Source organism: Cyclopterus lumpus, chromosome 3, assembly GCF_009769545.1.
Source record: "Cyclopterus lumpus isolate fCycLum1 chromosome 3, fCycLum1.pri, whole genome shotgun sequence".
Taxonomy (NCBI): Eukaryota; Metazoa; Chordata; class Actinopteri; order Perciformes; family Cyclopteridae; genus Cyclopterus; species Cyclopterus lumpus.
The window spans coordinates 2,015,389-2,040,537 of NC_046968.1; the positions used below are offsets into that span (position 1 = coordinate 2,015,389).

The window sequence follows — 25,149 nt, forward strand, 5'->3', positions numbered from 1 at the left end:
AAAGGTTATTTTTGGGGAGTTTTTCCTGATCCGATGTGAGGTCCTGGGACAGGGATGTCGTATGTGTACAGATTGTAAAGCCCTCTGAGGCAAATTAGTAATTTGTGATATTGGGCTATACAAAATAAACTGAATTGAATTGAATTGAAAATATACCCATTATAATATTCTGAATATGTCTGAGAACAAAAGTTAAAGTTGCTTATCCTGAAGGTCGATACATTGTATGGTGTTGAATCCTCAAGTTTGGCATTTTGAAAGTTGTATCTGACAAAAATACTCCAGACCGGACAACACCCTAGAGCAGGGGTCAGCAACTGTTCCTATCCAAAGAGCCATTTTGCCCTATTTTCACCAAATGAATGTGTCTGGAGCCGCAAAAGCTATTTGTTATCACAGTTCATATATAGTCATATTATATATTCATGAAATTATAGAACAAGAATAAAGACAATTCTTGACATTGCATTGGTATTTTACTTGTTATAACAATATCAAACTCTTATATAGAGGAGAAAATGTGTAGAAGCAACAACAATATACACAAGACATGACATAACAGTAAGAACCAAAACACAAACATACTGAACTAGCATCACAGGTTTAAAGCAGATTTAAATAAATGTGTGCTGTTTTGAAAGTGGTGTGTGATGGAGAATATCTCAGGTGATGGGGGGAGAGTTCCTTAGGGAGTGGACAGTAACCTGCCCTCCCAATATTCACCCCTCAGCCCCTTTCTCAGTTCTCCCCTGTGTCCCCTTTGGAGCTCTCTTCATTCACAACAGGAATTTACTCCATCTACTCTCACCAAGGAATGTCTTAAGCCATCGCTCCACTCATCATAGCAATAATCAACTCCTCCCTCAACTCCGGCTCAGTCCCCGACACACTTAAACTGGCTGATGTCACCCCTATCCTCAAGAAACCTGGACTCGACCCTGAGACCATGAGCAATTTCTGGCCCATCTCAAATCTTCGCTTCCTGTCAAAAATACTGGAACGCGTCGTCGCTGCACAACTCAAAACCCACCTCATTTCCAACGATCTGTTCGAGCCATTTCAATCCGGTTAACGCTCACAGCACAGCACCGAAACAGCCCTTCTCAAAGTCACCAATGACCTCCTCCTCTCCTCAGACTCTGGCCACGTTAATATTCTCGTTATCGTGGATCTCACTGAAGCCTTCGACACAATCAACCACAATATCCTTGTCTCCGGCCTCGAATCGTCCCTCAAAAATCACAGGAACTGCTCTCTCCTGGCTCAAATCATATCTACCAAACAGAAAACAATACATTTACTGTGATCTGTTTGCTGCAGAAGGTGAGAAATCGCTCTTCTTCGCTCGTCTGCAGCTTGATACTTTTACTGATGCTCTGTGCTTGTTCTTTTGTTGTTTGCTAATTTCTTGCCACATATCAAGCATACAGGTAAGCCAGAATTGTTGACAGTGAAAGCAAATGAATATGTCCACGCAGAATTTAACTATCTATTTTTCTCTGTGACTAAAAAAATATTAAAACATTTTTAATACGCATGCGGTTCTGGAGCTTTATGGTCTGTTTAACTCTAATGCTGCGTTCACACCAAAAGTGTTTCCATGCAAATTCAATGCACAGACGCGAATGGTTGCGAATGGCGCGAATTTTCGCTGGGTGGCGCGAATGGTGCTGAGTTGCGAAAGCCAATCAGCGTTGAGACGCTCCGCCCCCCTGGCTGCTGCTGCTCTAGTAGCGCTGGAAGCGGAAATTATTGAGACTTAGTCGGTAAAATTCACTGAGCTGTGTGAGCCTACGGGTGATGTTATGAACCCAGACACCAGGGCGTTAGATGTTCTGACGTTTATGAGATGTCCACAACAAATATAAAGCAGAACTAGTGGTTATTTCTTCCATGGTGGATGGTGGAAATGATAACTGTTTCCATGGAGTAAAGCCACGGAGATAAGCCACGCCCCCTCTAAGGCGCGAATTACATGAATAAACCACAACTTGTCAGGAGAGTAAAGCACTTTTTTCATAGACTACTATACAACCAGTGGAGTTGGTGGATGGATAAATAAAAATAATAATTAAAATCAAATTAAAATAATTCATGATCATAAAATTCACACATAATCAACAGGATGGTTAAATGATTTTGAAAAATTAAATATTAAAAATTAGAAATATGAAATGATGAAGTGCATTTTTAACACAAAGCTCAAAATATTACTACAGTTTTTAGAGAGAGTGCCGTTGCCCTCAGCACAGCTAGGCTTTTCTTTAAATGACAAAAAGAAGGCTTTGAGCTGGTAACTGTTCTAATGAGCACTTTCCTATTATTGTTTTTATCATATTTTAACAACTGATCTCCTTATAATACACACCCATACCTTATTGGTTAAACTGATGTAGTAGTTAGAGGCATCTGACATGATGTCTAGCCTCTGGGGCTGTCCCTTTAAGCAGTCAGTATGGCTGTGATTGGTCTGATGAGAGAGTATGTTTCAGCCCAGACTGCTGGAGTGTAGTGTATGATGCTCCAGTGGGGTCCAGAGCAGCAGGTCGCTCCACTACAGTCCCCCCAGTCGAGTCAGCTGAGCAGCATGCAGTGTCTGCTCCCACACTGACCAGCGAGGCAGCATGAGTACAGTGTCTGAGCCTTTGGTTGGCAGCAGCAGGTCTCTGTCTGCAGCCAAGAGGCACAAAAGTATCAGGAAGAACTCCAGAAGGATTTATTCAGCCTACCAGGACCACCAGCAAGGGTGAGTCTGCTCTGCTCACTCTTCTTCTTTTGATTGATCTTACTTCTATCAGGATTTCTCCAAGCCTGTCTGCTTTTCTGTCTGTCTGGCTCATTCTCTTTGAGATATTTAAAAAATGTACATAGCATTTATTACAAAAACATTATCGAGGGACAATGCAATTGAAGAAGTGCATTGTCCCACCACTCAACATACCTAATTACTTTAAACTCAAAATATTATACATGCGATTTGATTCTTGTGATACGTTGCACAGGATATATTATATATTTGAAGATGATACACAAGATGAAAGGTGGTGAAATATTTTAAAAAATACATTAACATAAAGAAATGCTCCCTTTTAGTCATATGCACAATTAACAGACAGTTACTCCGTACAACACATTTAAGAGAATATTTGCTACGAAGAAGGCAAATATTGCATTCTGAAACACCAAAATAGGAGAAAATCTGGGCTTTGCTGTCTCTTTCACAGCATGTGATGCTGAAGGTGAGACACTGGGCTCTCCTCTGGTCACCGCGATCAGTGGACGTCGCTTCTGTTGTGGCCGAGTTGGGGCTGGGGACCAACTTTGAATGATGTGTTTTCAAATAGAAGGGGGCATCTGCAGTCCAGCAGGCTACATGACACACCAACTTTACTATGAGACACACACCCTAAAATAATTCCTGGGATTAACACTTTAACCCAAACCATGATATTTTCCTATCCTAGCGTGTCCTGTGGTACTGTGCACCCGCAGATAGACCTACATGACAATTCCTGCATCATATGCCTATAATGTTACCCTGCATGCATCATTCTCCTTGTCTTTTGATTAGCAACTGGACAAGGGGATACAGTATTGATCAGCACTAATCATAGTTATTCCATTCACCAGAATTTGCCAGCAATTAGAGCATAAATCAGGATTTTTGACAGAATGCAAATCAACAAATTTGAGGATGTTGTTATGATTAATGAAAGTTATGATTTGATGAGCGTGCATCAATTAGGCTTAGAGTCAACAGTCAAAGTAAAATAATTTAATCTAATTAACTACTAATTGGTCAAATTAAATGAAACACATTGACTGTCACAGATCTTCATTTCAAATGTTTCTAATACAATCGGTTATGTGATGCACACATACAATATTTAGTCCATGAGTGGTATGAGGACACATACTTTAACTTCTCTGTTTGCACAGTAAGCTGAACTGTAAACTAAGACACAAACCAAATCCACGGTGCATAAAATAATTTTACCAGCAGCCTGGTGTTTAACGTTTTTTTTACTATTTGCCTTTACACTGCTTGGGATAGCTGCCTTTAGGAAATGGTCTCCTCTGAGTAGTAATAATAATAATAACTGCAACCTTATGGTACACCACAGGTAATGTGAGTTGAATAAATAACTATGGTGACCGAGTAAGTTATTTCTAAAAGGTAAGAATAAAATCAGTTAAGTCCAGCGTCCTTGATGCTACTACGGTGTCAAAAGCTGCACTTTAGTCTAAAAAAATGTAAACTGTGCTCTCCCTATCTACTGCTAAAAGGAGGTCATTAGTTCAATTCAATTCAGTTTATTTTGTATAGCCCAAATCACAAATTTGCCATACAACATCCCTGTCCCAGGACCTCACATCGGATGAGGAAAAACTCCCAAATAATAGAAATAAACCCTTTCACAGAGAAAAAAGGGAAGAACCCTTCAGCAGAGCAACAGAGGAGGATCCCTCTCCCCGGATGGACAGAAGCAATTAGATGTCACGTGTACAGATGAACAGCATTACAGATTTACTACACATTCAATGAATATGACAATGAAATGTATGAATAATTAGTAGGCATGGACCATGATCCAGACCTCCACAACCCATGAAACAGAAGACGGTAGAGGGGAGGGGGGGCATCAGCAGGGCCATGGCCGGAGGCAGGAGGAGGCAGAGGGGCTGGATGCAGGAAGCAGGGGCTGGTCTTTTTTACATCACTCACTCATGTCTTCCCACAAGCCTTAAAAACTGCAGTTATTAAATCACTCTTAAAAAAAGGCTAGTTTAGGCCCCGAAATAATTAAAAATTATAGGCTAACATCAAACCTCCCATTTTTAAGTAAAATAATGAAAAAAGTGTTTTTTCAACAGCCGAACAACTTCTTGGCCGAAAATAACAGTTTGGATGTCTTCCAGTCCGGCTTTTGTCAGCACCACCGTACTGAAACTGCAAAAACAGTACAACTGGATGTCAGTGTATATTTGTGTATATTTGTAGATATGTCGTAGCATTACTGGATCTCAGTGCTGCATTCGATACGGTCGATCATGACATACTACTAAACAGACTAAAAGTCTGTGTAGGACTCTCTGGCGCAGCACTTAACTGGTTTGAATCCTACTTGAACGACCGACAATACTTTGTGTCTGTAGCTAATTACACATCAGAGCTGACTAGGATGACATGTGGTCTAATACTGGGGCCTCTTCTAGAGGTATGAAAAGCAACAAAATGTGTTATAACTATGCAGACGACACACAACTAACTAAATAACTATATCACTATGGGACTATTATCCCATACAAGGGCTGGCTAAATACATTGAAGAAATCAAGAACTGGATGTGCCAGAACTTTTTTCAATTAAATAAAGATAAAATGGAAGTCATTGTTTTAGGTCCCAAGGACGAACGATTGAAAGTCAGCACTCAGCTTCAATCACTGATGTTAAAAACCACAAACCAAGCCAGAAATCTAGGTGTAGTTATGGATTCAGACCTTAACCTAAACAGCCATATCAAGACAATTACAAAATCAGCCTACTATCACCTGAAGAATATATCAAGGATTAGAGGATTTAGAGAAACGTGTCCATGTATTTATCTTCAGTTGACTTGACTACTCTAACGGTGCATTCACAGGTCTCTGTAAAAAGTAAATCAGAACGCTGCAGCTCGAGTCCTTACTAAGACCAAGAAAGTGGATTACTCCAATTCTAAGGTCTTTGCACTGGCTTCCTGTCCAACACAGGATGCATTTTAAAATCCTGCTCCTGGTTTATAAAGCATTGAATGGTTAAGGGCCTGAATATATTTCAATCAGGAGTTATTTGGCGCTTGAACTCAACGAGGAGATTGCGTTGTGTTTGCCCTGAGCAATATATAAATCTCTGCTGGAGTTGCCTGGATATGCAGATGGGGTGCTATATCTGAGAAGGTGGATGGTGCTGGGGAGGCGCAGGGTCGCATGAAACAGCAGCAGGACGCTAGAGAAGGGGATCCAGAACATTTAGAGGAGACAGCAACCCAGCCAATAGTGCAGAGTCACACCCTCTTTGTTAGCTGTTTTTATCAGCTGATAAAAACAGCTAACAAAGAGGGTGTGACTCTGCACTATTGGCTGGGGGCGCCCAGCTGTTAAACAGCTGATAGAGTCTATGACTCCTCTGACAGTGACATCCGGTATAGAATATGTGCTGCTGGTGAGGGAGCAGTAAAAGTGAGAGGCCTACGATCCTAGCGTAAAGGATGGTCTTCCGATCTGAACTTCATTTGTGATCTGCTGCTACCTTATGAACTATGCCGACCCCTCAGGTCGTCTGGGACTGGTCTACTTTCTGTTACAAGCGTCCGAACTAAACACGGAGAATCAGCATTCAGTTTTTCTGCTCCACATATCTGGAAAAAAGTCCCTGAAAGCTGCAGGTCTGCGGAGACCCTCAGAGACCTTCAGATACCCTCAGAGAACATCAGAGACCCTCAGCTCCTTTAAATCCAGATTGCAGACTTTTCTGTTTGCTATTGCCTTTAATTTAACCAGATTCAATTAATATATTCCTGCATTTCACTACTGCATTGTATTACTTAATTTGTACTGCAACAGTTATTCTATTTTGAGCTTTTTAATGTTTTTATGAATGTTCTTAATTGTTCTGACATCTTGTTTTCTTTTGCATTATGTTTTGATGCTTAATGGTTTCATGTGAAGCATTTTGAATTGCCTTGTTGAAATGTGTGATACAAATAAACTAGCCTTTCCCAAATGTCTCCCGTAGATGTCACGTATGTCATGTATGAATGGTTAGATAGTCCTGATGAGCAGGTGGCACCTTGTATGGGGGCTCTTCCCATCAGTGTATGATTGGGTGTAAATGGTAAATGGACCTATACTTGTATAGCACTTTTCTAGTCTTCCGACCACCCAAAGCACTTTAACACAACATCATTCATCCATTGCAGAGCCGGGGATTGAACCATCCTCTGATTGAAGGACGACCCTGATCACCACTGACCCACAGTCACGGGTGTGAATGGGTGAATGATGTCATGTAGTGTTGAAGAGCGTTGAGTGGTCGTAGGACTAGAAAAGATCTATACAAGTACAGTCTATTTATCATTACCATGAGTATCATCTAATTGGTTTAATCTGATCTCAAACATTTAAGGCTATAAAATCATCTTTCTAATCCTCTCTTTTATTACTCTTTTATTGAGTGAAACATTTGGGGTCAGCCCAAAACAATAGTTTTTCTTAACTGTTAGCAGACTGGTCCCTTTTTCATTGTCTTCTTTTGCAGCTCCTCGGATGATGAAGATAAAGAGGAAGAGCGGGTGGACAGCAACGATCCAGAGGAGATGTTCCAGAACATTCAGTACCAGAAGGAGATCATCGCCAACATTCGGACCAGACCATGGCCAATGAGACGCAAGCTCAAAGTCCTAAAGTACCCCCAAGTGTGATTGTTCCTTCTGTGTCTGTGGAGTGATAGTTTACTCTTTCCCTCCTCTTCTGCTGTGAACACACTCACAAGGCTACTTTTCTTAATGAAAGTGCTATAGATACGTTAATGTCACTGAATTTAATGTGAGTATGACTTAGCAGCTCACTCACCAAAACCACGAGAGGTATAACGACTGTGTATCCGGCTGTGTTACTGAAATACATCCAAAGATGAACAGCTAACTGATACTAAGCTATCTAACTGATCTACAGTATTCCTTATTAGTTTGCATCTTGTGCTACATGAGTGTGACAAGATAACTCCTACAAATGTACACTTTACTGCTAAATGGTTTGCCAAATGCATTTTGGACAGAAAGCAATTGCTGTGTATTATGTTCCCTGGCAGCAGTTCTTCCACTGCTGAAAGTGTGTGACACCACAGACTACGGTTTGTGTCCACAGGAGCATGTGGTTAAGTCTAGGCTACGAAGGCACTTTGGTTAGGGAAATGTGGTAATTTGGGTAAAACACTGAAAAAAACGGGGGCAGTGTTTTACCTCTATACAATCTACATTTACAGTCATCAGTTGTTATTTGTAGAAAGCCAACTACTTACTAACAGCAGGGCAAGACTATGCAAGCAAACTGAAGCTGCTGAGAGACGCTCAAAATAACAAGCTGCCTTAGAATCTTCAGGTGAGGCGTTGGCCTACAGTCTACGTCAGACATCTGTCTGTTGACTGTTTATTTCAGAGTTGTACAACTCTGTAACAGGTTTCCCTGTTACCCGGTGAGTCTCGGACTTGCACAGAGGCAGCACATAGCTTGAGGTAGTTCCAAAATGCTTTTATTACCAACAAACACACATACAGGCTTGGTGACGCTCCTCGCTCTTTCCTCTCACCTCTCAGTCCCTCCTGCTCTTTATTGAGAAAAGACAACCCGATTAACCCCAGCTGAGACTGATTAACCCTCAGCCCCAGCTGAGACTGATTAGACATCATTCCGGCACTGTTCCCTGAGCCACACCCCCGCTCCACCCACTCTACAGCTGAGTCTAACCACACCCCACTGCCACAAACTCAAATTCAACAAGGTCCAGTTAGAGAGAATTTCCTCATACAAAGATCCGGAACATCAAAATAATGTCTAACTTGCGCTATGATTTAAAAGAAAAGAAAGATAATAATATCTCAACAATATTCATCATTGGTTTTAACTGGATGAATTATAAATATTACATCATCTAATAATAAATACATTTTCTCAAGTATACATGTCATCTACAAGTCATCATTCACCCATTCACACCCATTAAGACACTGATGGGAGGAGCTACCATGCAAGGTGCCACCTGCCCATCAGGTCTAACTAACATTCATACACTGATGGGAGGAGCTACCATGCAAGGTGCCACCTGTCCATCAGGACTAACTAACATTCATACACTGTACATTAAATCAACTTCAACTTAAATCAAGTTGTCTTTTCCCTACAGCTTTAAATTCAGTTAATTCAGGGTGAAGTGATGTCAAAAAAAACAACAACATGAGATTATATTCTTTTCATCTTTTGATAAAAGATGCATTTGTGTGCAGGGAATTTAACTGTGGTTCTGGAAACCTCTTAATCCAGCTCTAATTCCCTCTTTGTTAACATAGCATGTTGGACAGTGAATTAATGTGTCTGATCATTTCGGGCTCTAGGTATATTTTCTATGCTTTCATTTTGAATGTGAGTGGGAACATTTGCTCAAAAGAGTTGTCTCGTAGTGCCGCTTCACATTGCTACTTTTAATAATCATTACGGCATATACGTACGTGTTTAACTGTTAATAATTTGGTAATTTGTTAAAGGCTCTTGTCTCGCTGTTTACATTCCTCTTTTTGGAGAACGCCATGTGAAAGAACTCCTACAGCAACGACACATAGCTTTACATCTCCATGAAATCCATCACTCCCACTACCAACTCCATTATCAGCAACTGCCTCACAGATATAAAGACCTGGATGCAAGCCAAGCTCTTCAAACTCAACAGCTACAAATCTGAAATCATCATCATCATCATCGGCCGCAAATCACTAAACAAATCCCATCACAACGTCTCCCTCTCCATTGATGGCACCTCTGTTCCTGCTTCCACACACATTACATTACATGTCATTTAGCTGACGCTTTTATCCAAAGCGACTTACAATAAGTGCATTCAACCGGTTTGACCATGTCCTGGATGTAGACCGGACCCGATCTGTTCGCAGCACGGTACGCAAGTACCAATGTTTTGAAGCGGATGCTGCAGCCACCGGTAAGGTCGCAGAGGAGGTGGTAAATTTAGGAGGTTGAAGACCAGTTGAGCAGCTGCATTCTGGATGAGCTGTAGAGGTCGAATGGCATTAGCAGGTAGACCTGCCAGGAGGGAGTTACAGTAGTCTAGATGTGAGATGACCAGAGCCTGGACCAGAACCTGTGCTGCCTTCTGAGTGAGAAGAGGTCGTATTCTCCTGATGTTGTATAGCATGTGCCTACAGGAGCGTGTTGTTGCGGTGATGTTGGCAGTCAGGGAGAGTTGACTGACAGGTGTCACACCGAGGTTCCTGGCAGTCGGAGTCAGAGCCAACACTGAGTTGTTGAAGTTAATAGTCAGGTCGTAGGTGGGAGAGCCTTTTCCTGGAAGGAGGAGAAGTTCAGTCTTGTCCAGGTTAATTTTCAGGTGGTGTGCGGACATCCACTGAGAGATGTCAGTCAGACAGGCAGAGATTCATGCTGCTACCTGTGTTTCAGATTGGGGAAACGAGAGGATCAGTTGGGTGTCATCAGCGTAGCTATGGTAGGAGAAGCCATGCGAGCCACACATCTGTAACCTTGGTGTCATCTTTATCATCTTTGATCCAACCCTCTCTTTTGAACACCACGTCAAGCATATCACAAAAAATGCCTTTCATCTTAAAAACATCAATATTCATTCAAACCGTGTATGTATAAAATGTATTTGCTGCAGATTAATAGTACATGGATGTCATTTTGAGGAGACATGGTTAGTTCTAGAAGTTCTGCAGATCTCCACCTTGTTTATAACTCAGAGGTCCACTGAAGAATAGTTTTTGTACATATTTATGGGCTGATTCATGTGTGTGCGTCCTATTTAACTGCTTACTCCTACTAGAAGTCACAGAGCTTAGGCATAAGTCATATTAGCATAGTAATGTATTTCATAAATGTTGCACAGCCAGATTTGAATTTAACAGTTTTTGAATACTTAAAAATATACTTTGATTTTCATTAAGTTATAACTATTTACTACCATTTACCTTGTTAACATTTACATTTAGCAAACATCTTTGTGAAAGATGTTTCAACATGTGTGAACATTCTGCCAGGTGTCCAAATCCCACATGAACCTTGTGAAGTCTAAAGAAGCTCTTCCATGGGTTGACTGGATGTAATTAGACCAGTAGATAGAGAACAGGCTGAGCCAGGGAAAACCTGGAGATAGAGAGCTCAAGATGTGCTGAGTATGTGCCATGGATAACAGCTTTTATATGGGCAGTTTGTTATTACTGCAGAGGTTTTATTACCATCATCAAGGATGGGATGCAAGTCTGCGCTTTTACACCCTCTTTAATCTCAGGCTGAATGTCAGCGATTACTCCCACTGCAATGACTGCTCCTATATCACATCCCATTTTTTTTTTACTCACCGTAAAAATCAAATATAAAAATAGAATGTGACAAAATAGGACCCCTGTATGCCACTATTGTAAAAACTACAGTTTCTTTTCCTTAGAGTGTAGCATACATGGCTCATAGCCCTCTTAGTTGACCCAAGTGCTGGATGAGCTGGTTTCTCTGTCTAATGGACTGTAAAGCTACACAATCATTTTAGATGTGTAGTTTATTTTAATGGAACCGGTATGCTACTCTTCTGGTTTTAGAAGGATATGGGTCAATGTACTGGTTTGAATGGTGGCCGACAGGTGCAAAACATTTCCACTGGGACAAGCTTGCAACGTTTCTTTTCATAGACACATTAACGCTACTGCAGATGTAAAAAGAAAAAAGCAGTGAACTCACCAGATGCTCAATTAAAAACAAAGTCCATTCTCCTCTCTTTGCGAAGAAAGAGTTCGATGACGCGGTTGTGTGTCCCTCTGGACAGCCGAGCCTCCACAGTTGCGTTTCTGGAGGTAGTTTTGATGCGTTTTAAGGCTGAGAATGTCCGCTCCACAGTGGCAGTAAAAACCAAGATGCTCAGTCCAAATTAAAGGCATTCCCAGCAATACAGTTGGCAACTCTTCTCCGATGCTGTCATCCAGGAATATCGTAGTTGGCGAACTGAAAGTGACGCATACATGTTTTTTCTTGCTGGGTCAAGGCTGTTAGCTGTGGGGTAGGGCGGCCATTTGCTACGATTTCGTGCTTTTCCTCAAACGTCCTCCTTGAGAATGGTGTTGCAAGTAAATCTGCCACCAAGTCCGGTTCTAGTCCTCCTTCAGCCATAGATGAAATAACTAAAATACTATAAATTCAATTACTTCTCGAAACAACAGTTTCAATAACATGAACCGTGCTATAGTTTTCTGTTAGATGACGAGTCACGGTAGCCAAATGACCAATCACAGCACATGTTAATGGTCACGCAGGCCGTGTGACCAATCACACGTCCAGGGTTCTAGAAGACTCTCAACTATTTTAAACGGGCTTCTTCCATATGGAAGAAGCCCGTTTAAAATACGTGGAAGACAAACCCGTTTAAAATAGTTGAGAGAGTCTTCTAGAAGCCTGGACGTGTGATTGGTTAGACGGCCCACGTGACCATCAACATGCGATGTGATTGGATAACGATGCTGTTAAGCAGCTACCTATGCATGAGGAATACCAGAGTCACATGAGACTCCTGTCTGTGCAATGAGAATAATTATAATACATGTAGTGTATTTGTGAAATACAATTACTTTATAAAATAGATATACTTTTAATTTTTTTTAATTTAAATAAGAAAATTAATAAAATAGCTATAACTTTGTGATTCTGTTTAGGCCTTCAGAGAAGGCTTTGAAGGCCCTGACGGCCCGCCACTGCTTTATTTGCAGGATGTTTCTGATGTTGCATTTGTTTTGGATTGACCTATGTGTTTTTGAATTGGCAAACATTCACTTTCACAATATGGTCGTCGTGAACTCTCACTCATCCACTATAATTTTTCCAGGACACCCAAGCATGTGCAACCACCACTTATCATTCCTTTTAAAAATGTTTTTCTCCCAGTTAATAATCACATCCCTCAGATGGAGGTTACAAGTACAATATTTCCCTCACAAATCGAGTGGAGTAGTACTAGATGGAAATGGACGTATTTGAGTTAAGAATACAAGTCCAGTCAATTTGTGAGTACATGTACTTAGTGAGCTACCACTTGTGTCTTTGTGTCCCAGGCAGGCCAGAGAGATCGTTCTGAAGTATGAGGGCCGACTCACCAGAACCAGAGGTTACCAGACTGCAGGAGCTGATGTATGTATGTCATTCATACTCACAGTATGTTTTTGATCCCATAGCTTTGAATGCAGTTTGTAGAGAATGAAAAACTGTTTGTAGTCCATTAGAATTTCCACTTTTAATATGTTGCATAATGTTAACCTTCAAGGGTTAACATTACATTGTGTGCGCAGACATGGAAAGAATCAAAGTGTTTCATACCACCACTGATTGGTTAAAATAAAACATACAACCAAATGTCAGGATGACACCAAACTTCTGGTTTAGAATATTTATTGTATTCTCAAGGCTCCTTTTGGTCTGGTTGTTCTCATACACATGTCATCGCAATACCTACGAACAGTCATGCACTGTGTGTATAATCCATAGTCCCTCTGATGTGATCTAACGTTGACTTATTTGTCACATAACTAACAAAATAACTAACAAAATAACCTTTTTAAAATAACTTGTGTGATACATTGTTTTTGTTGATGGAGCATGGTGGTTATCATCATCAAGGGGTGACCAAGGCCCCCCCATCGCACCTAGCCACAGAGAAAGATTGTGGAGTTAAGGACTTGTGTTTATTTACCATGTTGTAAAGGTGGAACAGAATATGTCCTGAATATGAAATTGAAAGGTGGAACAGATTTGTCCTGAATATGAAATTGAAAGGTGGAACAGATTTGTTGTAAAGGTGGAACAGATTTATCCTGAATATGAAATTGAAAACAACAAAGATGGCTTTGCTCTGGCTGATTTTAATAAAATATGTGCTCGACACACAACTGCATTTATTCTGTTTGAGTGTATGCTGAGGGGAGCTTCTTTCTGTTATTGTACTGCACTGCAGTAACCAGATGATAATCAAACATGCTGGCTGTCCTTTGTGCAGGCTGCCTCCTGTGAGCCCAACACACACATGCTGTGGATCATTTTCGCTGTATTGCGTGCACTTATTTCCAGAGAGGGAAAATAAAGCTTTGCAACTGTAGCACAGCAGCATGAGTGAATTTATAGTCCGTTGTAAAGGCTCTGTTTAATTAAAATGTTCAGGCCCCATTAGCATACATTTTAGTGAGCAGTCTGATGATGACTTGTTTATTTTACAGTTTGGCTCACAGATAATTGAAAATGAGAATTATGGGTCCAGCTGACATTATCTTGATTAACAATTATCATCTCAGTTCTGATTTTCTGATGACGTAAAGAGCTTCACAGATCAGGTCTTATGTGGACAACATGAATATGTGCAACAAAATGACATCCTAAATAGTGCTACCTATGTGAGAATGTGTGTGAATGCTTGTCATTGATCTGAGACAGCTGTTACACCAAAGACTACCCTCTCCAGAAACAGAAAACAGCTGGGTTTGAACACCTGAAACACCTATGATTCACATTTACTTCCGAAATGTTATGCTTCAGAAGCAAAGACAGAATAAGTTTATGAGTATATCTCTTCAAAACCTGTGTTCTAAGCCAATAGTGATTGCTGGATGTTTACATGGGCCTTTTGCCTAACCTCATCCACATAATATATGAATACTGAGTGCATCGCCGCCGCTCAGCCTTTTTAGACAGCGTATCTGTTGTGTGACACGTCCTCTTGGACTACTCGTCTGTGGGGAGGCTGTAGGTCAGTGGTTTGCATGTGGGTCTTTCAATCCAAGCATCGGCTGTTTGATCCTCGCTCACGGCCCGCCCTAGTCGATGTGTCCTTGAGCAAGACACTTAACCCTGAATTGCTCCCCGTAGCTGTTCTACATTGTATAATTGTAAGTCGCTTTGGATAAAAGCGCCAGCTAAATGTTATGTCTGAGTCTCTTGTGCTCACCTGGCGGAGAGCTGCACCTTTCTAGTTTTCCATGTAAAGTGTTTGCGTATCTTCAGAACTCTCTATAAACACAAAGTATTATCATTGTAATTATGAAGGGACTTATGTTCTATGTTTTGTGTTTCATGTTATTACTGCCCCATTGCAGAGGTGTGTGTCACTCAGAGGTTTCAGTAAGTCTTTAAAGTGCTCCTCAAAACTGCCTTCTCCTCCTCCAGCTGCTGAAGAAACTCTCACGTGTGCTTTACAACATCGTGGTTCTGTTCATTCCCTGGGAAGTGAGGATCAAGAAAATAGAAAGTAAGTCATCTATTTTACACAATGAATAACAGTAATGCTATAATTGCTATATATCCAGTGATGTAATGGAAAGTTTAGTACTTGACTCACCTAGACCTAAATTCCTTTTTTTCGGGACAGTCATCCCTCAGTATGGTCATACTAGATGGTGTTTGTTCTTTTCAGGGCACAGAAACATACAATAGAGTTTGTGACTGTGCATCATATCAACATGTCTCAGTAGATGTTTCCTGTGTCTTGTTGAGGTCACTTTGGGTCAGGCGTGGCCTCCTACTTTATATTCCTGCGCTGGTTGTTTGGGATCAACATTGTCCTCACCATCATGACTGGAGCCTTCATCGTCCTACCAGAGGTCAGCAAGTCTCTCACACTGTATACTTTACAAGTTTCATTAATACAAAAACAGTCTCTGGTCACTCAAGTGTCTGTGTTGGCCAAGGCAGCAGGTCTGCTGATGGATACTCCACCCCCGGATTCTAAATAATAAGAATAGATACGGACTAGAACGTTTCACAAGAAACTTCGATGGTGTGGCGACTACTGCAATATATATATATATATATATATATATATATATATATATATATATATATATATATATATATATATATATATATATATATATATACTGTATATGTGTTAAGGTCATGGTCTTTGGATGGATTATATGTTTCAGCTGTTATTTATACATTATAGTTTATCCTTCAGCAGTTCTGTGTAGAATACCATGAGTTGCCAGATATAGTCAGTTAGATGTTTAGAGGTGTTGGTAGGACAAAGCTAAGCTAGCTGTTTCCCCCTGCTTCCAGTCTTTATGCTAAGCTAACCATATTTTGAACCCCAGCTCTGTAGTGAAATCACAGACATGAGATCTAAGTCAGTATTTTAAATGTCTGTAATAATATCATAATGTATTGGTCTGTGTTTGTTGATACTAGCTGCTGGCTGGAGCTCCGTTTGGAACAACAAGGAGTAAAACTATCCCCAAGGAGCATATGGCTTCAGCCCAGGACCTGGACACTATCTGGTCTCTTGGGGTAAGCCTCTTTTTCATTTGACTGTTCTGTCAATAGCACATTACAGGTACAATGGACCATTGTTCAAACATTACTTTACTGCCTCTCTGACCTCTACTCTAAGTATACTGGGCGTGTAAAGACCTTAGCATTATTAAATATCTACATATAAATGTCATTTAAAGGCAATAATGAATCACGGTTTCCTGTGCATTAAGCTTTTTTTAAAGAGCTACCAACCGGGGAGACTGTGGGTCAGTGGTAGGATAGGGTCGTCCTTCAATCAGAGGATCGGTGATTCGATCCTCGGCTCCACTAGCCCATGTCGATGTGTCCTTGGGGAAAACACTTAACCCCAAATTGCTCCCGTAGCTATGCCTACGATTTGTAATTGCTATGTGAATGTTAGTTACTCCTGATGGGCAGCTTGCCTGGTAGCCATTAGTGAATGGCTGAATGATGACATGTAGTGTTTAACAATGTTTAGGTGATGGCTTCAAATTGGCTCAGTTTTCTTTTTTGTCTCTTGGATATTAATTGCCTCTGTTGTGTTTGTGTATTTTTTTTGATTCTTTAAAAAAAAAAAAAAAATCCAAATTCCTGTTCAGACATGCACCTCATTACTGTTTTTTGTAATGAGTATTTTATTGATTTTTATATATACTGTACATTGTCACATTTTGGTCAACAAATCAAATTGAGATAGTTAAGAATTCTGGCTTCTCCTGTCTATGTTGTTGGGCAAGACACTTAACCCCAAATTGCTCCCGTAGCTGTGCGGTGTATGAATGTTAGTTAGTACTAATGGACAGGTGGCACCTTACATGGTAGCTCCTCCCATCAGTGTATGAATGTTAGTTAGTCCTGATGGACAGGTGACACCTTGCATGGTAGCTCCTCCCATCAGTGTATGAATGGGTGTGAATGGGTGAATGATGTCATGTAGTGTTAAAGAGCTTTGAGTGGTCACAAGACTAGAAGTATAGGTCTATTTACCATTTATTTTTCCAAAATTATTTGGTTTCTTAAATATAATATAATGTTAAAATATGTTACTTACACTAATGGTGTCTTATGGCGAAAGCTGAGTATCATCACTTTTTTCATTCTAATTAATTGGTTCATGATTAATATTTGAGTTATTGAGTTACTTATTAACCGTTACATATTTTGCTATTAATTAATTATTACTTGAATACTTTTGCTTCAAGCAATAACTCTACATATGCATCTGACGAGATCCATCAAACAGATTTAGCATTCATGGTGATCTCTAATGATTCTGTTTGCTGAACTGTTAATGCTTTTAGACTGCATTGACTTCATACTCCAGATGAAGTTGTATACTTTAGATTTAGATGTGCTGTACAATCTTGTTGTTTTGTGATGTGTTGTGTATTGTATGTGTGTGTGTGTGTGTGTGTGTGTGTGTGTGTGTGTGTGTTTGATCTCCACAGGGCTATCTGCAGTACTCTGTATTATTCTATGGTTACTATGGCAGGCTGAGGAAAATTGGCAGTGCAGGCTACCGGTTGCCCCTCGCCTACTTCCTGGTTGGGATGGCTGTCTTTGCCTACAGTTTCATCATCCTTTTAAGAAAGTAATAATTATGCTCTTTACTCATACTGACTTAATACTGAAACAATAATGAGTTGATGATAGAAATGGCCTGTCACACCAGCATTTAGCACTGCAAAGTTGAGTTGCAAATTCATACAAATCATGTATGAATGTATGTGCTGTTGACAACAGAATGTATGTGCTGTTGACAGCAAGCCATCTAAACAGTGCAGATTTTTGAAGAGACGGACAGTTGGAGAGTCTGAAACCGAGGAGCCTGTTCCATCTCTTGAGACTATCTAGAACTAGCCTGTTCCTAACTGACTCTGTGTTGGAGGTTAGCTTGTCCATCATCTTGCCCAGTTCCTATCTAACGAACAGTTATTTTGATTATTTTCAATTCGTTCTCCTACGAATGTTTAACAACACAATCAATCAAACCTGTTTAGGCAACAAAACTACTTGGGGAAAAGGTTATGGTTTGTGTTTAAATAGGTTTATTTGCAGGGGTCTCATTGGTAAAACCTGTTCATCCATAGTTGTCTTCCTATCTTCATTCAAGAATGTGTTTTCTTTTCAATTTTAGAGCATGACTCATTGATTTCACATTCAGATTTTGTAATTCATTCCCTTAAAACCTGGTCCTCACACACAAATAGCCCCTGTTTCAACCTGTATCCTCATACTTGCACGCAGATATACTGTTGTTTGCAGATATTTTCTGTTCTCCAGCTTCATCCCTTCTTCTTACAATCTGATGCTTCTGTGTGCTCTTGGACATTTGCTCTTGGATTTGTATGTGCAAGAACCATAGACTGGTCATCTTAAATCACTCATTGGTTTCTGGACTCCAATTTCAAAGTCTTGAGTTTTTCGTCGCCATCTTGGATTACGACCAATGCCATGTTGGTTTTCTTGAAACCAATGATGGGAAATTACCACATTTGGAATGCAGAGGAGAGACTGTTGGTGGCAGCAACCTGTTGATCACTATAAGTTGTCCTAAAGAATGCTCCTTTTTACGGTCTATTTTACTCTTAAAGGAAACATAATTTACAAAATGAACATCATGCTGTACTGAAGAAGACTTGAAACTAGAGATTGAGACCATAAACTCATGTTTACAATGTTTACTGAGGGATCAATCAAGAGAAAAGGGCGTCTTTTTGCAACTGAAAGAGCAGGCTCCTGCTGGTCAATTGATAAAATGCTAGTTAAATGCTAGTTTTAAGACACTTTCTGTTATGGGGTCTGGTGGCAGACTCAGATGCAGACACAGACCAGAGTGCGTGAGTTTAAAGGTTTTTATTTCTGGGAGGACACAAAGGGAAAACCGGATAGGGAACAGCGGGGATTCCGAGAACAGGAGGGCGAGCATGGAAACCGGGCAGGACCCGGTAGAGCAGGCAGACTGGGGAACCAGGAGGATGATCCAAACTGCAGGCACAGGAAGAACAAGGGAAGACACTTGGATAAACTCTGAACAAGAATCTTAAACTAAGCGGCCGAGAACAAGCCTAATACCACTAAGGTTGTAACAAGATCTGGTGAAGAGTGGATGGATGCCAGGGTAGATACTGTATACTGCTGAATGATGAGTTGATGGAAGGTAGCTGGATTGATTAGGCAAGTGAGGTGAGTCGGATTTAGGAGTAAGCCGGGAGGAGACCAGGTCTGAACCACATCCATACCACACAAGCAGGGAAGAACCGGGTGCACTGCCTTGACACTTTTACATCGGCAAAACTGTAGCAGGCCGTTTGGCAACAACCCTGTCAAAATTCCCCAACCTATAGAATGCCACGGCAGGTGTCGTGTTGAAATTATGAAATTATCCCTGCCAGTTTGTATTCCTAGAGCATCCCTGACGGTTACTCTTTGACCTGGTTCATTCACTTCCGCCCTTTAAGACTTTATTGTATTGCTTTCTTTACCACTTTTGGAATAAAAGTATATTTATACTGTATATAAACCAGTGCACCACCAAAACTTTTTTCTTGTTCTACAACAGCTACATCGGCCTTCTGTCAATGTGCCAGAGGGGAACAAATAGTGGTGCCAGCATGGTTAGAGTTTGTGTCAAAGGTATGCATGCTAGTGAACTTCTGATTATGCCTGTGGGGAGTGGAGCCACTCCAAAACGTAGCAGTACTGAAGCAACGGGCAAAGCAACTCAAAAGCAAACTCGGGAGACATGTCAGTTGGGCATAGGACCTGGATCTCTACCTCTCTCCAATAATATCTTATCTGTGTCTTGATGGTTAAAGAGATTAGGGAATCCAAGTCTGCTGGTAATTAAAGGATAGCTACTGTTCCTTTAAAGAGTGAGACAAAGCATGGAAAATGGCGTCAAACCTGGCAGAATAATTCCAGTAACTCTCAGCTGCAAGATTGCTAAACTCGATTGCGTCGTCAGAGACTCTCCTAGTGCAGTAACTGGAAGAGTCTGGTAAGGCCCTCCTCCTGCTGGTGAATATATATATATATATATATATATATATATATATATATATATATACACTTATCAAATGTATTTGTAGCACCAGCAAGCAAGGTTACAATATATACTATACAATAAAATAGCAAAGCAGGACATATTAAATTTAAGAAAATTAAATAATAAAGAGAAAAAAAAGAAAAGTATATACAGTGTATATACGTATGTATAAAGTATATAGAGTGAATGTGTCTTCTTTGAGCCTGCAGTGTTCAGAATCTGACTCCGGTGAGTCTATTTTGGGCAGTCAATACTAAAACCACGGGCAAAAGGACTCAAAAGCTCAGGAGACAGATCAGTAGTAAATACCCTTTGCTTCACATGTCAGGATAAGTCAAAAGTACAAAATCACTAGGTGTTCAAAAACTTAAAAACAGCTTAAACACTACGCACGAGGAGTACAGACAAAGGGGGGCACAAAGACTTACTCAAGGGTTGTGAGGTCAATCAAGGCGAGGTAGGTAATCACACAGACGGGAAAAAGACATGGGCAGGAAGTGAAGACTCTGAAACGAGAGACAGCAGGTAAGTATCAAAATAAAACAGGAATTATGCTGTTGTATCTAGTTCTATCTAATGATAACCTTAGCATTATGCAGTGGTATATAAAGTACCCAAAAGCAATACTTGAGTAAAAGTAAAGATACCTAACTGGAAAATGACTCCAGTAAAATGTAAAGTCTCCTATGAGAATACTACTTGAGTAAAAGTATTAAAGTATTTATTGTAGTTTTTTCTGATATTAAATATACTTTAAATTACAAGTAAATGTTGTTAATAAAAAAACAAAAGGTCAGAATTTTGAGAATTCTGAAGTTATTTTTTTATTAGTGCTGTGGCCACGATGACCAAGGACAAGGAGCTGTGATCCATCCAGGAACAACAATGTTCAACATAATATATTGTACATAAGTATACTTTTGCATCTACTATGAACATAATTCTCCGAAAAGCAATATGGCACTAAGGAGTTGTAACAGTGCGTTTATAAGTATGCTCATTCCAACTAGAGGATGTAGAGGGCAAATGCACAATATTGTGTTCAGCAAAAAATATTAAATTGATGCATCAGGTCAGTGTTTTGAGGACACCTGCCTTGTAAACTCCTCTGGGCCTGATTTGAACACAAGAGGCAAAGGTTTTGCTCAAGCTGAATCTGCAATTGAGCAACTGCTACCATCATAACTAAATCTGATCATCAAATATCAAAACATGATCAATACTAAAGCAGCACTGACAGTAACAACCCAGTCATTACTTGAAACTGAAATATGTCCTGTTCATCTCCAAAATAACTTTTTGGGCTCAATTTAATTGAGTTTATCAGCAGGGCCATGACAGGCCAAAGAGGCCAGACCAGTGAGATCTGGCCCAGGACCCAGGACCAGCTTCAGACACCGCCAAGTCCAATGGACCCTATGAGACGTGAAGTCGCAAAGACTCCGGGGAGGAAGTAGAGTTAATAAGGTGTAATGGAGAGATGTAAATTCATCCATAAGGAGAGAGAGAAGAGGAGATAGGAGCTCATTGTATCCTAAAACATCCCCCCAGCAGCCCATAAGCCTATAGCAGCATATCAAGGGGCTGGACCAGGGCAAACCTGATTCAGCCCTAACTATAAGCACTAGTAAAGAGACTAGTCCTGAGGCAGGTAGAGGTGTGTTCGGCTTCACAGACAGCTTCCGCACAGTTTACGCAGCTCTCGCGGCTCCTGTCAATCCTTTGGTGTGGTGGCTAGCTAACGTTAAGTTAGCTAACATTAGCCAACTAGTGCTGCAATGATTATAGCTAAGATGACTGAAATCAACAATCTCACAACTGTCAACACTTCCTCAGCTCAATAACTCGCTAGCGATCTGCCTACAACACTAATATCTCATTTGATTTATGATAGCTAGCGAACGTTAGCCTAACATACACCATGTAACGTTATAGCTAAATTAGAAAATCAGACACATGTCTCCCTACCCCGCCAAAGATATACTCCAATCCGGTGTTGGTCTTCGTCACCACCGTTGTTTGTTGCGGGAGTAGCAGGTGCTTCCATTTCTGCTTCCATCATGAAATCAGTCATCTACTCATGTCGCTAGTCGCTCGCTAGCTAAGTTAGCATCCTGGACATCACTGGGAATAAAAAGAACGCGGCTTTGAGAGCACTTGTTTGCAATTGCGCAATAACGTGATTAACCAACGATTTAACTTCAAACTAGGACCACTGATTCACCAAACCTACTTGCCTGGAGTCTGTGTTCCACGACAGTCCCCGATGTTGGTCTCATGATTAATTTTTTTTCTAAAGATAGATTTGATTTTGTAGCGAGTAACGAAGGTTTCAGGGGAAATGTATCAGATTCAAAGTATCAGTTTTCTTTGCAAAATGTAGTGAAGTAAAAGTGAACGTAAACAGAAATATAAATAGTAAAGTAAAGTACAGATATCCAAAAAAACGACTTACAGTAACGAAGTATCTCTACTTTGTTACTATACACCACTGGCATTATGCTACCACTATAGTCAACAGGTAATATCACTGACAATAACGTTATATTATACTGTCGAAAGGAGTGAGCTGAGGTGGTTCGGGCATCTAATTTGGATGCCTCCTGGACGCCTCCCATTAGAGGTTTTCCAGGCACGTCCAACTGGGAGGGGATCCAGGACACTCTGGAGGGATTATATCTCCCAGCTCGCCTGGGAACGCCTCGGGATCCCCCAGAATGAGTTAGCGAATGAGAGGGAAGCTTTGGTCAGCCTTCTGACTAAGCGGTTGAAATTGGGTGGATGGAATAACGTTATATACCACGGCACCCAGACCTTCACTCACAAAAACATAAGGAAGGCACTACAGAGCTATGTTTAACTATGCAGTCTTAGCTAGCATTAAAATGCTGATGGCCTGCTCTCTATATGTGCAGCTTTGAACAAGACGCAGTTGATTGGCAATATCCTTGTTAGTGTACAGCAGGCATGTCCAAAGTCCGGCCCGCGGTCAGATTTCATACGGCCCGCAGCTTCGGTCTTATAATGTGTTAGTTATGGCTCGCTAGCTCTGTCAGAATAAATAAATCATATTTAGATGTAATTTCTTCTTTCACCACACGGTAGCAGCACCGTTCTAATGCTATCTGGCTCTGCATCAGTGCTGCAAAAACTTCTTGAATCATTTCTGCCATGGCGACCGCAATTAAAAAAGAGAAAAGTTGACAGTGAGGGCCGCAGCTTTCAGGAGCGGTGGGAATTACAATACTTCTTCACTGAAAATCGAGGCAATTGTGTTTGTCTAATTTGTAATGAGGCGGTTGCCTTGTTTAAGGATTTCAACGTAAAGAGACACTACGAGACTAAACATGCTACAACGTACGACAAGCTAACGGAGTGACCGCGCTGAAAAAGTGAAGCAAGTCCAAGCTGCTCTGGCATCACAACAGCGATTCTTGACGCGGGCCTCTGAGTCAAAGGAAAACATAACAAAAGCCAGCTACGAAGTGGCCATGTTAATAGCTAAACATAGCAAACCTTTTACTGAAGGTGCGTTCATCAAAGACTGTGTCATGAAAATGGTGGAGAACATTTGCCCCGAGAAGAAGCAAGAATTTATGAATGTTTGCCTGGCACGCAACACTGTGGCACTGAGAGTTGAGGACATATCGTCAGATATTCAGAGACAACTGGGGGACAGGAGAGGGGCTTTTGATTATTTCTCATTAGCCTGCGATGAAAGCACCGATGCATCTGACACTGCACAACTACTTATTTTTTTAAGAGGAGTTGATGACAACATGAACGTGACAGAGGAGCTCCTTGACCTCAAAAGCCTTAAAGGGCAAACCAGAGGAACAGATTTATTCGTTTCTGTTTGTGAAGCTGTTGATGATATGAAACTACCGTGGAGTAAAGTTTCTGGGATCATTACCGATAGTGCGCCTGCCATGGCTGGTGAGCGAAGTGGATTGTCCACATTGATCTGCAATAAAGTCAGCGAAGAAGCAGGTAACGCTATCAAACTTCACTCTATCATTCACCAGCAGATGGTATTCTATACAGTTTGTTCAATGTTATCTCACTGAATGAAAGGCAGAATTGTGTTTTAGAGTTGTTCACGTCTAGTGGCTTATATTTGGTTACATTGTCATCTGAAAAATAAAGGTAATTGTGACAATGAAAATTGTTGATTGAAAAACAATGTGTATTTTCATGTAACTTTTGTGGTTAAAAAAATGTCAGAAGGAACTATTGGCCCCCGGGCATCTTCACTTTATCAAATTTGGCCCTCTTTGCTAAAAGTTTGGACACCCCTGGTGTACAGCAAAATATAACAAATGTGCTTCCAGTAATAGTAGCTGGTGTATTTATTATAACTTAACAGAAAAAGTACAGGTGTTAATATACTATCATTTTATATAAAAAATTGCAAAGAAAGCAAGGGTACATACAAGCACATACTAATGCCACGGAGAGCCCCGTTAACTGCCCATCAGGGACAGCCTAAGAAGAAAAGTGAACACATCCGCAATGAGACAGGCATCATTCCATTGATCAACACTAAAGCGGACATTCTGTTGGATGTGGAAAAGAATCCAAAAGCATATGAGAAATCTGAGTGCAGATATTTCACGAGCAGCCAGAGTGTGAGGAGAAGAGCTGAAGCTGGACAGCTTTACAAAATCAGAAGTGAAATCAACAAGTCATGCTCTCAAATAACAAAAACACGCTCTTGAATAAAGATAGACAAAAAGCTCAATATCCATCCACCCCGACCTCCGACCTCCACAGACCTTGCTGCTCTTTCTACCACGTGACCTCCTCAGAAGCAGCCCTGCACGCCCCGGCTCAAGATAACGTGGGTTATATACGGATTGTAGTGCATTCCTTTTTGTAGGTTTAACTAAGAGTAAACAAGAACGGCCTACCCTGCAAGAAGTCAACAAGACACAAAGCACCAAGCACTAGCTTTTAACACCACCACCTGTTGGTGTGGCCACGCCTTAACATTCTAACGCTCCTCATAGTGTCTGCTA

The 25,149-nt window shown here is 40.8% G+C and overlaps 1 protein-coding gene across 1 annotated transcript in view; it reads left to right on the plus strand.

The window, feature by feature from the left end:
- The first annotated feature begins 2,624 nt into the window (after window positions 1-2,624).
- The window catches only part of LOC117727702 (transmembrane channel-like protein 3), a 48,184-nt gene continuing 25,659 nt past the window's right edge, over window positions 2,625-25,149 (plus strand). The window contains exons 1-7 of the mRNA XM_034528133.1: window positions 2,625-2,746; window positions 7,301-7,447; window positions 12,879-12,954; window positions 14,977-15,058; window positions 15,304-15,410; window positions 15,997-16,095; window positions 17,532-17,674. Of these exons, the coding sequence (XP_034384024.1) occupies window positions 2,625-2,746; window positions 7,301-7,447; window positions 12,879-12,954; window positions 14,977-15,058; window positions 15,304-15,410; window positions 15,997-16,095; window positions 17,532-17,674 (776 nt within the window). The remainder of the gene's footprint in view (window positions 2,747-7,300; window positions 7,448-12,878; window positions 12,955-14,976; window positions 15,059-15,303; window positions 15,411-15,996; window positions 16,096-17,531; window positions 17,675-25,149) is intronic.